Here is a 17037-nt window from a genome sequence, read left to right on the forward strand (position 1 = left end):
CCACTTGAGATGTTCTTAGTGGAAAGGCAGTGGGTTTTTTGTTTGTTTGTTTAATTTTTGTTTTTACACAGGTCTTTGACTGGTGGCTTTATCAGTATTTGTATCTTTCAGAATTGCATTTAATGTTTTCGTTGATGGATAAAGTTCCGAATGGAATAGAGCCCATGTTAAAAGACTTGGAAGAACATATTGTTAGTGCTGGACTTGCAGATATGGTAGCAGCTGCTGAAACTATTACTACTGTAAGTGTTCTGCTTTTTTTTTTTTTTAAAAAAAAAAGCAAAGCTTTTGAAATGTTAGCTCTATTTAGGGGACATATCACATGTAAAAATAAATAATTTTTAAAAACTTAAAACTTTCCAGCTATCAAAATTTGAAAAGTCCAGAGGAGAATTTTTTTCCTTATATTTTCAATTGTGTTGCTTCAAAAAGTGAATCCAACTTGTAATAAAGAAAAGCTTATAAATGCATGAGGTTATGGGAATAGGATAGTATTGTATTAGTATCTTAATTAAAAGGTCATAATTAATTTACTTAGTTTTAACTTCTTGATGAAATTCAAGCTTTGCTTTCAATCTAAGAATGACTGTTCAGTGTGGAAATTTATGAAAGATTTTTTTCCCACTGTTCCTTTTCAGCTATTTATTGTCTTTCCCTCTTGATCTAGGAGAACTGAGTATCTACACCAGTTAGGATGTGCCTTTTATTGGTCCTTGAAAACTTTTATTCATTTTGTAGTTAAACAATTTTCAAAAGCTTGCATATGTGCTATTTTTTTGATGTAGAAAACTTTCCTGAAAGTCTGTGTTGAGACTTATGCATTGTAAAACTCTTCAGTACAGAGAATAAAGTTAAAATGCTCATTCATAGTTATGCAGGTTTAGGACACTACCTTATTACAGGTTTGAGATTGGTATGTAAGCTCACACTAACTGCTATGAAGCCTATTTTTTATTACTGTTTTTATTATTATTTATTTATTATTTTGATTTTTGCCTCTTTAGGATTCTGAGAAATATGTAGAGCAATTGCTTACATTATTTAATCGATTTAGTAAGTTGGTTAAAGAAGCTTTCCAAGATGATCCAAGATTTCTTACTGCAAGAGATAAGGTATGTTTCTGCTGATCTTTTGTTTTCAGCTTTTTAAGAACTGTGGAAACTCATATTATGATGTCTCTGAAATCCTTGTGCACATTAGTTTTTAAATCTGGAAACTGCTTAATAACTAAACTAGACTAAAACATCAGTAAAACTTACTACCAATTGATAACCTTTTGTTTTAATTTGTATTGTACTAGCTTATAAAACTGCATTTGTTTTCAGATTTCTAATGTTGTGCAGCACCTCAGAAGGCTATCTTTGTGTTGAGCAGCTTAAGTTTTATCGTCTGATTCAACAATAGATTTATGTTTAGAATTTACTATATATCTGGGTGTAATACCATGACTTCAGATACACAGTCTGTTCCATGCAGTCCTCTACAAGGTTGCTGCTTAAAGGGAAGTAGTATGTTAATGGAAAAGATGGAAATGTAAAGCATCAGTTAATGAAAAATTGAGTCTTAGGATTTGAACTCTTATGCTGAAAATCAAATCCATAAACTTTGGGCTAATAAATGAAGTAGATGAATTTGTAATGCAGTGCTGTGCTACAGTCATCTAAAAAAGGGAAATGAAATCTCTGTAATTTCGTACTTTGAAGAGAGAAGTTGAGTGAAGCACTAATAACTTTTAATTGTTTATCTTAGGCATACAAAGCAGTTGTGAATGATGCTACAATATTTAAACTTGAATTGCCACTGAAGCAAAAGGGGTAAGCCATATAAACTTGAATGTGAATCAAGTTTTTTAAATTGTTAAAGATCAAGCTTCCATTTTAAATGTCTCTTTAAAAAGTAACACAGTGTATTTAAGTGCTTTGAATTCCTTGCATAATGCAATTTGTCATTGCTTATGAAACTCTGTTAAAACACCCTTCCCATGACAGGAGGTCGATAATGTAGCCTATGTAAACTCGAATTTATTTGCTGTAATTGGGATCTGTTACTTTTATAATGAGTCACTTTGTTAGCTGAACTAAATAATGCCTTCCAGAATTATTGTTTCCAAATAACTGAGCAGTGCAACTCTGCTGAAACTTGAGTAAAAATTCTGGGGAAAACTGAGGCTGTGATCTCTGTGTGAGCTGTGAGAGTGACCTTTGTGGGCACAACAGTTTTGCTTCAGTGCAGGATCAACTGGGTTAGTTTAAACAGCTTTCAGTAGAAGATTAGGTTAACTTGTATGACTTTTTTTTTTTTTTTTTTTTTTTACACTTTTCCCTCAAAAAAAAAAAAAAGCTTAAGGTAGCCACTTTGATAACTCAGCCAAAAGGAGTTAGCAGTCAGTTAATTAAAACTGTTAATTTAGCATGTGATGTGCCACTTGAGTAGGAATCTGTATATGTTTATATAACTGGATTGCTTATGTATAATTTGTGGTCTGACTTACTACAGCAACAAAGCTTATGTAGTTGGGCTGTCAGCTTCCCCTTCCAAGAACTTCTAAACCAGTTTGTCGAATTATATTGCAATTGGCTGAAGGGTGTGTGTCTCAAATTTCTACACCTTTTGTGAAAAATAAGAACAAAGTAGGTGAAAGGGGTGGAAAAAATAGTAGACTGAAAGGACCGGTGTCTTCTTGGGAAAAGAGTCAGGCTGTCCAGCTGCTGCGCACTGGGCATCTAACTGATGGATGCTTAGCTCTGGACAGGCCACAGCACATGCTGGTTTGTGCCCAAGGTACCAGAGGCATAGTAGAAGGCTTAATTATGTCTGCATCTGTTCCCTGAATGCTTTTCCACATAGAAAATGTGTACAAGTACAAGTGATGTGTCGGTAGATCTTCAGGTAGTGGAACTAGTTGTTTTGTTTCGCTATCTTTCATGAAAATGCCACTTAAATAATCATGTGGAGAATCTACTGTCGAACATTGCATTAACAGCGAAACTCTTGCCACCCTGTATTATAGATACAATGTAGTCGCCAGTCCGCTATTTTGGGATGGAAATTTTTCCCCTAACAGTGAACAAGTACTGAATATTTTCAGTCCCCCAAAATAGGAAAACAAATACTACTTTTCTCAAAAACATTTTTATTATATGATGAAAGGGGATTAAAGAGTTGTCATCTCTTGCTGTATGGCTGGATACTCTTTTATTTGCCTCACATTGATTCTGTGACACAGTAACAAGACCCAGCAAATAAGGTAAAGACAAGAATGGAATAATTTGAACTGGGAATTTACTGTAGATACAGTAATCTAATAATAGATGTGACTTATGATCAGAACAAATCTCAGTAACAGTGCATCGGTTCCAAACTATAATCGCTGGTGAAAGTTGCAGCTGATAAGGCAGTTATTGTTAGGTCTAAAGTGATCTCACACTGGTTAGGGCACGAGTAGTTATGTGATAGAGTTGCTATGGTTTCATCCTTGAGATTTCTAAGAAAACACCAACCTGAGTTTCAGAGATGCTGTTAATTCATTTTCTAGGATTCTTATTTAGAAGATTAAATTTTGTAGGCAGTAGGCTGGGTTCAGGGTACGTTGTCTGTTTTATGGAATGTCAACATAGTATGTACAACTCTGTGCAATCTGTGGTAAGCTAATCTAAGTTCTCCAATAGCCTCAGATAAAATAGATATGTTTTCTTACAAGAGAGCTGAACAAATTAAAATGATTCTCTACACCATTTGTTGGTATGGGTAAAGGCTATATTTTTCTTATTTCAGGTTTATCACCTGGCTCTTTTTTCAGGATAGGTAATCATCATTACCTGGAAGTTCCTTATTTATGCTCTTTCTCTGGGGAAAAGCGTGAAACTGCATCTGTGGGATTTTAGTATTTAGCATCCGTGAGTTTGTGTGTGTGTGTGTTTGGAGAGGAGGGGGATATAAAAATCTGTTTAGCATTTTGGTTCTTATTTTATGTTTGGTTTTGGAGTAATGGTAAGCCTTGCTGTCTTCATATTATTGGACAAACACCTTCACAAAGGTCTATCCCTGATTTGTACTCTTTGTATAGTCATAGGCAAGGTAGAGAAGGTTATTTTAGGTCTCGGCTAATGGTTTAATTTCCTGTGGGAACATCCAAACCAATACCTCACTAAAACTGTGTTTCACTCCTTGGAAACTAAATCTGTCTAATGACGTATTTTAGATTTGGGGGGTTTGCTTTGGTTCCCCCCCCCCCAAAAAAAACTGAATTTTCTAAGTTTCTTTCTTACCACCATGATGGCGATAGTCTTCTGTTTATTGTTCTTCTCAAGCTTCTTTGAGTTACCTACTCATGTAATCTGTTTTTTATTGAACGGAAACTTTATCCCATCTAATTTGTGCCATTAAGTTTAGCTTAAGAATATGGAACTTGGTAATTCTTGTGTACTGTCAGGATCCTGAAGACACCTGTTCAGAAATACGAAAGAACACATTGCTTAAGTAAGAATTCTGTCTTGTAATTACCAAGGCCATTGATCTACTCTTACTTCAAATGGCCTTAAGGAAGGCAATGGACACCAGCCTATGAGCTACTTTATGAACTAGAAAGGATGAGTTATCTGAAGAGTTTTAGCACCGTCTGTGCTAGCTGATGAGAGAGGGTGAGAGAATGAGCAGGAGCGCTGGATCCCCACGTGCCCCCATGGCTTACCTGTTAGCTTGCATGCTGTCTCTGTTTTGGGCCCATTCAAGTGTATCTGTCCAAGAGAATCTGTTACAGAGAGAGCTGGCCCTAACAATTCAAGACAAGCAATCAAATTGGTACTACGTAACTTAAGGAGCAGGGATTGATCCCTGGCACTAGTTTAGTCAACACCTGGACAGAGGTTCCGAATGCCACCTTGTGCTCTTTGCGCACGTTTCGAAGAACTGCAGTTTAACTACTATAGCATCTTCTTGTTCAATTTTAATCTCTTTTTTAATCTCCAAGCTGTCAGCCTGCTGTTTCCACCTACTGTAAAATAATTTGATCCCATTACTGCCTGATATGTGTGTCTGACTTTGCCATCTGCAAAATGCAGTGCATGAGGTTGCTTCTTGACAGTTGTCAGTAGGGGGTACTGACTAGATGAGCGAAACGGATTTCACTGCAGTATTTGGTAATTCTTTACTGGAATACTTATTGCTAGGCAATACTTYGTTGGGGTGTTTTGTGTCTCATTTCAAAGTACAGTTTGAAAGTAATCCTGCATAGTTAAGAGTTCTAAAATTAAAAGCAGTTGAAATGCTCAAGCTGTAGAAGCTGTCTAAAAATGGTTGGTAGTATTTACTATTTGAAGAGGAAAAGGGAATTTTCCCTAACTGTTCATTAGTTTAACAAGGGTATGAATTCATTGCTAGGATTCTTGCCAAGTGGACGGGGAAAGGGTGGTCTGTCTTGTTAAGTGTGACAATTCCAGTATAGAAGGATTCTCTTCAATTTGAAGATATGTTGTTGTTGTTATTGTTTTATTTAGTGTTGGACTGAAAACACAGCCTGAATCCAAATGCCCTGAGCTTCTTGCTAATTACTGTGATATGTTGCTAAGAAAAACACCACTAAGCAAAAAACTAACCTCTGAAGAAATTGAAGCAAAGCTTAAAGAAGTGGTATGTTCTTGCTTTCTACTTCTTAATTGTTCTGACGAATAAATTTGGTTGTCGTATTTCTGGAAGCAGTTTAGTGCCTTGATCTTGAAAACAAGTTATGCAGGGTGTAATAATGGGGAGGAGAATTTGTTATATAATGAAGTGTGTCTGTATAAGTTGTAAACCATGCAGTGTTTCATGTCTGTGTTGTCAGTTCACAAAATTAATATGCTAATTTGTTGCCAATATCAAACTGTGTAGCTCATTACAGTAACTACACATCATACATTCTAGTCTAGAAAATTATATAGGAGATTTTTATATACCAGTGTTTAATGCCTTCTGATTTAAGAGAGATTCCTCAATGGCTGACAAATGAAAAAATGGGAGATATGATGTTATAAAAGATTCATAGTTGTAACCTGCGATAGTATGATAGTATCTTTTAAGGCAATTTCAGGTAGCCTTTTTCTGCTTCATAGTCCGTAGTGTTATTAGATCATCATGGAAAGACTTGTCTGATTAACAGTTCAAACAAATATATTAAATTCTACTTCTTTTGGCAGCTTTTGGTACTTAAATATGTACAAAATAAAGATGTTTTCATGCGGTATCACAAAGCTCACTTGACAAGACGCCTGATATTAGATATATCAGCTGATAGTGAAATTGAGGAGAACATGGTGGAATGGCTCAGAGTAAGTAGCCTAATGTTTTGCTTTATTTGCTCCTTCCTGTTGCTTGCAGTATTAATTCTCATTCCTGAACTTAGATATCCTTCTTGCTTAGGTGAGTTCTATTTTAAATTAAAACCCACATAGGCCACCTTATGCTTCCTTATTATTGCAAAACTTTTGGAAAAGTAAAACAGCTTAGCTCTTTTCTAAGAGAAATTTTGACCCTATTAGTGGTAGTTACAGATTTTAAGATATTTCACATATGGAATATTTGAAGCCTTCAGATAATTACGTGCAAATGACCACCATGCATTTGACTTGTTTTTTAGGTCTGTATATACATTTGAGACTTGTGATCAGACTAATTGAAATTTTATATAAATTAGAATATGATTTACACGCCATAAACATTCCTTCAAATCTCAGAATTCATTGGTACCATAATGCTTGCGTATGTTCTTAAGCACCTGGATTTCTTTTAGAGAATCATCATATGTCCTTAAGGGTAACTACTTGTAATCCATGCCAAAAAAAAAAAAAAAACTTTTTCCAGCATTGCAGTTCGTTATTATAAATTGATGATAACTATGTACTTCGCTACTGTTGTTAATTTTTTGAATTTATTATTTTAAAACTAAAGGGTTTTGTCCTTAGATGTCTATGTTATAGTTCCGTGTCCTGTTTATTTTTACAGGAAGTAGGTATGCCAGCAGACTATGTAAATAAGTTGGCTAGAATGTTCCAGGATATCAAAGTATCTGAAGACTTGAACCAGGCCTTCAAAGAAATGCACAAAAACAATAAACTTGCTCTACCAGGTATTGTTTTCAAATGATTTGCTATTTTTCATTTCTCTTGATGGAAAAATAATTCTGCTGATTCTTGAGTTAAAAATTATACCAGATTGAATGTAGTCAGGATTTTGTTACCCTTAGGTTTGAAGTGTCTGTACTCTGTACTCCTCTTACAATTGACACTTGAGCTATATCACTTTTTTAAGTTACTTGGTTTTTTTTCCCTCATGAGCAATCTTGTAGATATAAACTCCCTACTCTTGTAGTTAAATTCCAAACAGAGGCTTGATCCTCAACCAGGTGAATGCCTTAACTACCCCTTTTTTATGCCCTCATCATTCTTCATGAGTGCTTCATGCTGTGCTCCTCCTTTATCTACCAGCAGGAAGGCTGGATGCACACTACTAAGAGCTCAAATCATGTATCTGAGATTAAATTTCACTGAGAGAGGCTGGGAAACATCTAGATTTTTCCACTGCTGGAAACCCCTTGAACAGTGCATACAAGCAACAGCAATAAGGTAGCATCAGGGTTTAGGGAGCTCTGCAGAAGCCAGCAAAAAAGCTGAGATTTTGGTCGATATTGCTGGCAGAAAGTCAGCAGTGGATAAATAGAGTAGGCTAATGTAAATAGATAGACACCATGCTGCTTTCTGAAGATTCAGTCCTCTTTAATCTTATTTAAAGTAGAAAAATACATTTGTTTATCTGTTATACCTGGAGAGTCATATGATCCCATGTTGTCTTACAGCTGACTCTGTGAATATTAAAATTTTAAACGCTGGTGCCTGGTCTCGAAGTTCTGAAAAAGTGTTTGTCTCACTGCCCACGGAATTAGAAGATCTCATCCCAGAAGTTGAGGAGTTTTATAAAAAGAATCACAGTGGTAGAAAACTGCACTGGCATCACCTCATGTCCAATGGAATTGTAAGTTTATAGTTTTTATTATGTCTGTTTTAATGTCTGTACTTTCTGTGTCTTTATAACAGCAAGAAAGCTGGTGTTCCAGAAAGTCTTATAAGCAAAATTCTGTCTTTATATTCACAGATAACTTTTAAGAATGAGGTTGGCCAGTATGACTTGGAGGTAACAACATTTCAGCTAGCTGTGCTGTTTGCGTGGAACCAAAGACCCAGAGAGAAGATCAGCTTTGAAAATCTTAAACTGGCAACTGAACTCCCTGATGCAGAACTTAGGAGGACTTTATGGGTATTTCCCTTTCCCTTGAGACAGATTTCTTCTAGTTGTTTTTTTTTTTTTTTTTTTTTTTTTTTTTTTTTAACTCTGAAGTACTGGCTTCATATTTTTAAAGCACTATCAGATAACTTTTTGAAACTGAAGTGTGAACACCTTTTCTACTAATTAATCAGTTGTAATGCTGGCTCCCTGCACTACTGTTGAGTACATGCAGCCTTTACGTTGTGTTCTCTCTTCCCAGAATTACCTAACTTAGCTTTTGGAAACAGCAAGATCTTTCTGACCATATACTGCCTAAGCACACAGTTATGATTGTGGTTTGTGGAGTGGGACTGGTCTAATTCTAGGAACTCAGTGGTACCTGCTAAATGTATGTTGCTTAAAAATAACTTGTTTGCTTTATCTTTTAATTATTTGGCTTAAGAATAATGAGACTGGTCAAGTAAAGCAGACTGAACACCAGAAGTTACCTCTTTAGGTGTGAGTTCATGCATTTTACTTCTTCTGTATGATCTTGTTTATGCTAACTCGTTTCAAAAAGTGACATGGTAAACTGTCCCGTCTGTGATTTTACTGGTATCTTCATGTTGCCCTCCAGCAGCTCCAAACAAGACTATGTAGTTACATAGTCCACAGTCCACCCAGCAGGGAACTATGTTCTTAAATAGTTATTGGTTCCATTTAGAAAGTCTGGTGTTTTATTTTCATTCTTTTTTCCCCCTTTTCTCTGTAGTCTCTTGTAGCATTTCCAAAGCTGAAACGTCAGGTTTTATTGTATGAACCTCAAGTCAATTCACCCAAAGACTTTACAGAAGGAACCCTCTTCTCGGTGAACCAGGAGTTCAGTTTAATGTAAGATGATGTTTGAAAATGAAAATAAAATGTACTATTTTAGAATTAAAGGAATTCACTTTAAGTTAACCTTCATCTTTGGAAATTTTCAAGATTCAGCTAGACAGACCCTTGGCTGCCCTGATTTTCACTTGAGTTTTGGTTGCATTGTGCTTCAAGTAGGTGGTTGGACTAGATGACATCCAGGGGCCCCTTCAGATGAGTGTTTCTATGGTTCTGATTTCTGTGGAGTTAAATTTTATTAAACATGTATGGATGAGGTACAAAATATGAGGCTTTGTGATCTTGCTGTTACTAATGAGCCTATGAGATTTCATATAGGAAGAACAGCATGTAAGCAGAACATTGCTACCGTATTGATATTTCCACCTCCCCAGCTGCTTCAAAAACAGAGTGATAAGTTTAAACAGAAAGTGAAACTGCTTAATATTATGGTGCCTTGTCGCTGTGATTTCAACTAGAGAGGCACATCTTTATTTCAGTGAAAATTGCAATACTCTCTTCCTGGTGCTTTGGAATCCTTCAGAACGTAAGATAGTATATAGAGAGAACATCTAAATGGTATATACTGTTTAATGCGTTTTACTTTGATTTTGCCTCTCTTTATTGTGAATAACTGTGATTAGAACTGGCTCCTTGCTATTAATCTCAGATTCTGGGCCTCATTTTTACTAGCGCCTGGACATCTGGATCTGTGGAGAGAGAGGTGCCAAATCTGCTGCTCCTGGTGCGCAGTTTCTTGCCCAGGGCCCATGATGTTTCTTCTTATCAGGATCATAAACTTTGAGAAATGATGACAGGACATAACAGAAGAGACAGGCTGTACAGCAAATTTGTGGGTGAAGAATGGCATCAGATTTTTGCTATATTTACCTGTTTTTCTCCTGTTTTTATGATAGCCATTTCTTTTGATTGAAAAATGAACTAGTTCCATTTCCTGAAATTACTTGTAAAAGCTCCTTTACAGAACCCTGGTTTTATATAAACTGAAATATATTTCTCTAGAAATTTCTTCTTTAAAATGTTACTGGTTACTTTCCAGTTTTGGACACTGTCAGTTTCAGCTGATGGATGTTTTAAATGCTGGTATATTCGGGTTTTATTGGTGGGAGAAACTGGCATTGTATTTGGATTTACCAGCCAGCTACCTCACTGCTGTACTACTAATAGCCTATAAATACCTGATATAAGATGGTACTCAGTGCTCTTTTAATGTAAGTTTAATGGGAATTCCTTAACTGAAAATGTATTTATGGCTTATTTTTATACAATACAACTTTTTCAGAAAAAATGCTAAAGTTCAGAAAAGGGGCAAGATAAATTTGATTGGTCGATTGCAACTTACAACGGAGAGGATGCGAGAAGAGGAGAATGAAGGAATAGTCCAGCTAAGAATATTGCGAACCCAGGCAAGTAAAACTGACAGGGGAATATAAAATTACCTTAATTCCTGTCTTATATTATTGCTATTACATACTGTCCACATTTGAAAGCTGAGGTATGAAATGAATGCTTGTGATCCTTTGCAGATACCAGATTGTGTGTGTGTGTGTGTGTACACTTGTAGATAGCAGCCTCCTGTTCTGATACAACATCTTTTGATTTGTAAAGAGGAGGAAACATGTACTAAGCAAGTGAAGGCATAATCATTAGCGGGTGGCAGCAGATGGTTAAGTTGACTTACTTGAGACACCAAGATGAACAAACAGTATTACTGATCTTGAGGTCTTTTTGACTGCTCTGTATGAAGAGAGTAGAATATTCTGGGTTGGAGTCACACTTCATGTAAAATCTTTGAGCTGATGGTTCAGAACAACGGGTTTGGGCATCAGAGATTGTCACCTGCAATGGAGTCTCAAACTCACAGCTTCTCTTCAAATTGCAGATCTTTTCTGATCACTCGGATTACATTTCAGGCCAGTCACATTGCAAACCGTACTGCCTGACTTAGCATCTTGGCCATCCTTTCAGCAGGATTAATGCCTGGTCGCACTTACCAAAGGAGAACTCCCACATTCTGTTTTGACATTAAGGTTGCATTTCCCACAGTATTCCCCTGGAGATGGTGACTTCTGCTTATAGCATGAATAAATGTTAGATTTTAGTGACTGATACACATTTAGATATAAGATTTAACTGCAGATTCATCTCCAAAAGTTGGTGACTGGAGTCATCCTGTTGTTCTTGCATCTTGCCAATGCTTCAGTCTGTTACTTTGTTCATCAACCTCTTTGTAAGAACAGTTCATTGAACTGTTCATTGAACATAATTACTTATGCTAAGAAATGTAGCAACAGAATGTAGCTTTGTACCTAATGAAGTGACACATTCAAATTCAAAGCTATATTATACTACATGGATTTATAATTTCAAGAATGTTTTTAAGGTAGCCTAAATTAACCTTTGCTACACTGTTTTCCTTGATTTGAGTTTTGCCAAGTTCTTGGCTGCAGCTTGTGAGGTGATGAAATCCGTGGTCTGACCTTGCATGTAAAAGGTTTTCTTCTTGCATTTTTCCAGCATTCCTGGCATTAGTTTTCTTTATTCTTTTTTGTATTATGGGACTGGGAGAATAGAAACTCCCAAGCAATCTTTATCCTGTTTTATTCTGATGTTTAAAGTTTTACTGTGGTACCCTAGTGGGCAACTGGTTGTGATTCACAAAGGTGAAGCATCCTATTTAGAGTGGGTTTTGGGTGTTCCTTCCCCCCCTCCCCCTCCCGAGTGGGTTAAGATGACCCTCATTTTTAGAAATGCGTAAGCAGGAGTAGAAGTTGGCCCTGTCTTGTTTTAATTGCAGCCTCTTTTATGCACAGCATTTACTGTGTCATGTTGTATTGAGACTACCTGATAGCAAGATAATTTTTCTATTTGATTTTTGAGAAAAATTCAAATTTTTTGCTGTCTTGCCTTACAAGGAGCCCCCTGTGTTCACTTTGTCACTTCTGTCAGATATTTCAAAATGTGTGTGTGTGTGCGCATGTGTGTATATATAATTATGAAACTTCTTGTTGTTGTTGTTCCCCACCAGGAGGCTATCATCCAAATAATGAAAATGCGGAAGAAAATTACTAATGCCCAGCTTCAGACTGAACTGGTAGAAATATTGAAAAACATGTTCTTGCCGCAAAAGAAAATGATAAAAGAGCAAATTGAATGGCTTATAGAGCACAAATATATCAGAAGAGATGAGTCAGATATCAACACCTTCATATATATGGCATAATTTGAGGACTCTAAGATGCTGAGAACACAAATGGAAGGGTGCTTGGATAGATAGCTGCAACAGTTTATGCTGCAGAAGGACTTGCTTTGACTTTCGTTACATATTAAAATCCCTGCCTTACCTTAAAGAGGACTATATTTTGCCAATCTCATTCAGCTAGCATGATGGCATTCCCTTCATGTTGCACACTTTTAACAGCATGCTGTTTTGTGGGAAACTTGCATTCATGAAGAGCCCATTGTGAACTTTTTAAAGTAGATTTGATTTACACCCACCAGGAAGAATACAGGTTTGGGTTTTTAGATGACCAGTACTTGCACAAGGAAAAAAAATACTCAAATATTCATGCACTGAGGAACTGCTATTAGTTTTGTTTTGTTTTTGTTTTTTAAAATGCGATTAGGACTAGAAGTAGCACTTTCACTTTGTGTTTTGGATCAGCAAAGTAATGTACTGTCCACCTTTGATCCTTTTTATGTAATAACATTTGAGAGACACATACACATGCCTCACAACTGATATATATTTGTTACAGTTAAAATCTGCTGGCTAGAGCAGTGCTTCARTCTAGTAACTGGATTTTAATAATTGACACACAAGTGACATGAAAGTAATTCCAACTTGTGGGTGATATTTTTCCTTAAGCAGGAGATCATTGTTTTTATATTGTTTGCTGTAAACAAATGGATATACATTATTTGTTATCTTATTTGGACAGATGATTTGCTACAATCTTTTTGAAGAGATGAAGCATTCTTGAATGATACTTCACTCTAAAAACAGTTTTCATGGGTTGGTCTGTTATAGTGAACAGAAATATTAAGTGTATTTCCTTGTACATTTAATATTTGTATTCCAAATATTTAAATATGACTACATAAATCTGAATGCATTAAAGAGTAACTGATGCACAACTCTCCCAGAAAGAAAGTAATACTTGAAGATTTCTATATTAATTCCTCATGGGTAACTTTATTTATACCTGTAAGGTTAATCAAATTTGACTGTTTTGTTGCCAGAAAGTCAACGTCTTTATATGAAAAAACAAACCCTCTACTTTTTTTTTTTTTTTTTTGAATCCAGCAGGAGGTGGGAAATACAGCTGTAAGAAAATGGTAAAAGTTAAGGGGGAATGTACCTTGTTTAGTGTATGCAGAGAGAGTGCCAAATACACATCAGGAATTTCAACATTTTTAATGTTACCTCTTCTTTTTTCAATCATCTTAAGTAGTCTCTTGGCAATGCCTGACTCTCTGCTACTCTGAAATGTCCCAGCATGTACTGAACTGATAACATGAATCACTGGAGCAGAGTGCCTGTCTTGGGACAAAAGGTAAGTTGAGCTTTACTCAATTCTGTATGAATACTCAATAAATGTCACAGGCAACTGTGCAATTTTTTTTTTTAATTTACCAATTCAAGTACAACATCTAAAGGTCTCATCTCTTTTGATGATTGAAAGGGGGAAGAGGATGCAATTAACTTTACTCAAAAAGTAAAACCTCCCAGTAAATAAGAGGAAGAGTTTTATTTTCGCATGGTTGCTGTAAAGTGTAAAATGAGTAGTTTAAAAGCAGACTCACTGCAAGGATGGCTTTTGGTCCCCTTAAACAGGCTGCATGCTTTATTACTAATGTAAGTGCCAGTGTGATTGCCTGAGAACAGTACATACTTCTTGAATAAGAAATCTACAGGAATGATGGTTTCAAGAACAAGAAATGGAGAGAAATTGAGAGCAGGCAAATTAAAATTAATTGAAATCCCACAGCTCATCTTATATGCTTTTGTCGATACTCAAAAGTGGATGCTGTTTAAAAATACTGCATCTTTTATTTTAGCCCTGTGGTGTTGCTATTCAGAATCAAAAGCAAGTGCTGTTCTGTGTAGTTAACCAGTAAAAACTATTTGAATATTATAAATTAGAAGACAAAATTCTAATAAAAACTTTGTGCTACAAGATTTTCAGTATTTGTAACTTACATTATAAGTAATAAATGCTCACTTGGGATAATTGGGGGAAAATTGAGAGCCCAAAACTCTGAAGAGTGCCTGAGCACCCTCTTTTCAACATAAGAGTTTCCATCCCTTAATCAGAGAACAACAGATTTGAAATTGTCACATACAAGTGACTGAAAAGGTGGGAATACTCATTTCAAAGCCATTGATTTAATTTAAGAGATTGTATCTCAGATAGGACTGTTTTAGAAGTCTGAGTGTATGCAGACAGCAATAGATTGCTGAAAGCTAATTAGCTGCATTTTCCCTCCACTTATTTAGATTATGTTTTTAAATATATTGTTATCTATATACTTCTCAACACCTGGGATGCGGAAATATAATGGGTAATGTGCCTATAACGTGGTCATTTTTCTTTAAACGTAGACTGGAAATGGATGTGGGTAGGGTTTTGGTTTTTTTTTTAATTAGATCTGCGAATCACACCAGCAAATTTGTTAAAGATGCAGAAACACATTTAGCATCCTTCATCAGGTCACTTTCACCAATATGCACTTAAAACTAGCATCATCTGGGGCACAGGGAGATACCTGGGGTAAACTGTTCTTTGGGGGAGGGTAGAGTTCACATCTAAATAAAAATGAACTATTCTTCAATTGCAATATGGCAACAACGCACTTTTAAAGCTGCAGTTTTTAGCTATGAATATGTATGTCCAAAGACCTAGCTTAAAGAGGTGCTGCATCTGAAAAACATGTTGCCACACGCACTGCCACGGTGAATAACTATGGAATAAAATTTATTGTAGAAGAGGTGGGAAAATCACTCTTTATGGGTTTAATTAAGAAATACTTTTAAATCTTTCTCTGTCCCAACAACTTGATGAGGATCTCAGTTTCAATTCTGAAGTCTTCCATTTTCCTCTTTCCACAGTTGGTGTCCCTAGCTTCTGTTTTTACTCATCTGTCTTTCATTTGTTATGACTGTAATGCAATTGCATTTCCAAAACAAATGTGACTTTCTTGTTTTCACCTTTTTAGACTTAATATAAATGTTTTGAATGTTCACATGTTACATTTATTTGCATTGGGATGCCATTATCCTGTAAAGTGCAAATTTTAAAAACACAATTGGCAAAAGATTTGATAGTTTTACAGAAAGATTTGCTATCTTAAACTCAAACTGTTTTCTATTTTCATCTAAATGACTGGGATGCTATCTTTGTAATTCTTTGAGGTCATATTTGTGAAATAAACAATACATGAAAGCTTTCCTGTCATATACACTATATGTAGTCTGGAGTGTTGAGCAAACTTGAGTTCCTGAGTTGTGATATCTATCTACGTATGGTATTTACAATTTTGAATGTGTGCCACTACCAAGATAATAATGCTGTACAATTTTGAATGGTGGTAGTTTCTGTATGGCAGTCCAGCTGAACTATTTTGATGTACTGCTTAATTTTTGAATTTTATTTTTTAAGTTGTATAATTTATTTTCTTGCAAAATAAAAATGTAATATAAAAGACTACTCATTTTAACAAGATATTTTGGTGTTTTCCCCTACAAAAATTTTTAAGTTGAATTCAGGTACTCATCTAGTTACTGTGTCCTGAAAAATACTGTAGCATGAAATTTGCGTGATTCCAAGTCATGAAGTCTATTCTGATCAGGGTACCAAGAAAAAAAAAAGGGGGGAAAGACTTGCAGTTCCTTTCTTGTTATGATTTTCAAGTACTTAAGGATATATGTAGAGCTATTCAGTCTACTATATTGTTTTTAAAGATGAGCTGTAATATTTCAAAATTTATCTGCGTCTGACCTGCCAAAAGTGATTGAGGGGTGCCTAAAACTTTTGTTTATGACCTCTTTAAAAATGGTTATGTCTCTATGAAAATTACTGGGACACACTTGGATTGCTGAATCTTGTAATACATTTGTCCCTGAAATCTGAGTGTTACTGAAAATTACTGACCTTGTCACCAGATAATGCAAACTGTTGCAACCTTCAGGTAGCTGTTCCTGCAGTCACCAAACAATGGCGCAGGGCATGTTGATTGCCCAAAGGAGAGCTTCTGCAGCAATGGCTTTTCTTTGACAATCCTTGCTTTTTAATGTGAAAACTCTTACATTTCAACTCCTTTTTTTCTTTATGTGCACCAAGTAAACTCAGTGTTTTGTGCTTTTTGGTGTATTTAAAGGTTAGAATTATTTCTATGGAATAAATATTATTTTTGAGTGACTCTTCAGTGTGCATGGCAATTTTCAGACTGGCAGTCCTTGTACACAGAATTTTCATAGCACACTGCTGTTACTTCTCCAACTTCTTTTCACTGTTAGGGCAAAGTGTACTCCTTCACAGCAATGGTCTTCCATGTGAAGTTGTCCTGTAGAAATAAACCAGTTATCACAGGAGTTGCTTAGCTGTTTCAGTTTCTACCAGCTTAAATTGATCACAGTTTAGATGGAATCAGTGACCTAAAAGTGAAAGGCACTAAACCTCTCTTGTTCTTCTGGTAAACTAAACAGGTGGCTTAATTTTTCTCTTTTGCTTTATACATAAACATCTCTTAATATCTGTGCAGTTGGTGCCTGTATTTCATTCTTATGCACTCTAACGATGGAGATCTGCTATGCAACTTCAGCTGGATACTGTGCACCACATCCTGCATGTGATCTGAAACGCCTCTAAGTGAGAATGGTTGAGGGTATGTAGTCTGCTGATTTGG

General features: G+C 35.8%; 1 protein-coding gene across 10 annotated transcripts in view; it reads left to right on the forward strand.

Annotated features, from left to right (window-relative positions):
* The window catches only part of CUL5 (cullin 5), a 30907-nt gene extending 14356 nt beyond the window's left edge, over positions 1–16551 (forward strand). The window contains exons 10-22 of one of the 10 annotated variants that reach the window (XR_003254111.1): positions 112–242; positions 1005–1112; positions 1750–1814; positions 3775–3804; positions 5496–5628; positions 6174–6305; positions 6979–7102; positions 7829–8004; positions 8125–8286; positions 9008–9126; positions 10412–10535; positions 12158–13685; positions 15242–16551. Coding sequence is in view for 6 of the 10 variants with exons in the window: in XM_026069325.1 (XP_025925110.1) it covers positions 112–242; positions 1005–1112; positions 1750–1814; positions 3775–3804; positions 5496–5628; positions 6174–6305; positions 6979–7102; positions 7829–8004; positions 8125–8286; positions 9008–9126; positions 10412–10535; positions 12158–12352 (1499 nt within the window). In the remaining 4 variants the exon portion in view is untranslated. Of the gene's footprint in view, positions 1–111; positions 243–1004; positions 1113–1749; positions 1815–3774; positions 3805–5495; positions 5629–6173; positions 6306–6978; positions 7103–7828; positions 8005–8124; positions 8287–8515; positions 8645–9007; positions 9127–10411; positions 10536–12157 lie in introns of those variants that run through there. The other 9 variants (XR_003254112.1, XR_003254113.1, XM_026069328.1 and 6 more) reach the window with 9 other exon arrangements.
* Positions 16552–17037: the final 486 nt, after the last annotated feature.

The sequence above is a fragment of the Apteryx rowi genome, unplaced genomic scaffold (genome assembly GCF_003343035.1).
Source record: "Apteryx rowi isolate R43461 unplaced genomic scaffold, aptRow1 scaffold_292, whole genome shotgun sequence".
NCBI classification, from domain to species: domain Eukaryota; kingdom Metazoa; phylum Chordata; class Aves; order Apterygiformes; family Apterygidae; genus Apteryx; species Apteryx rowi.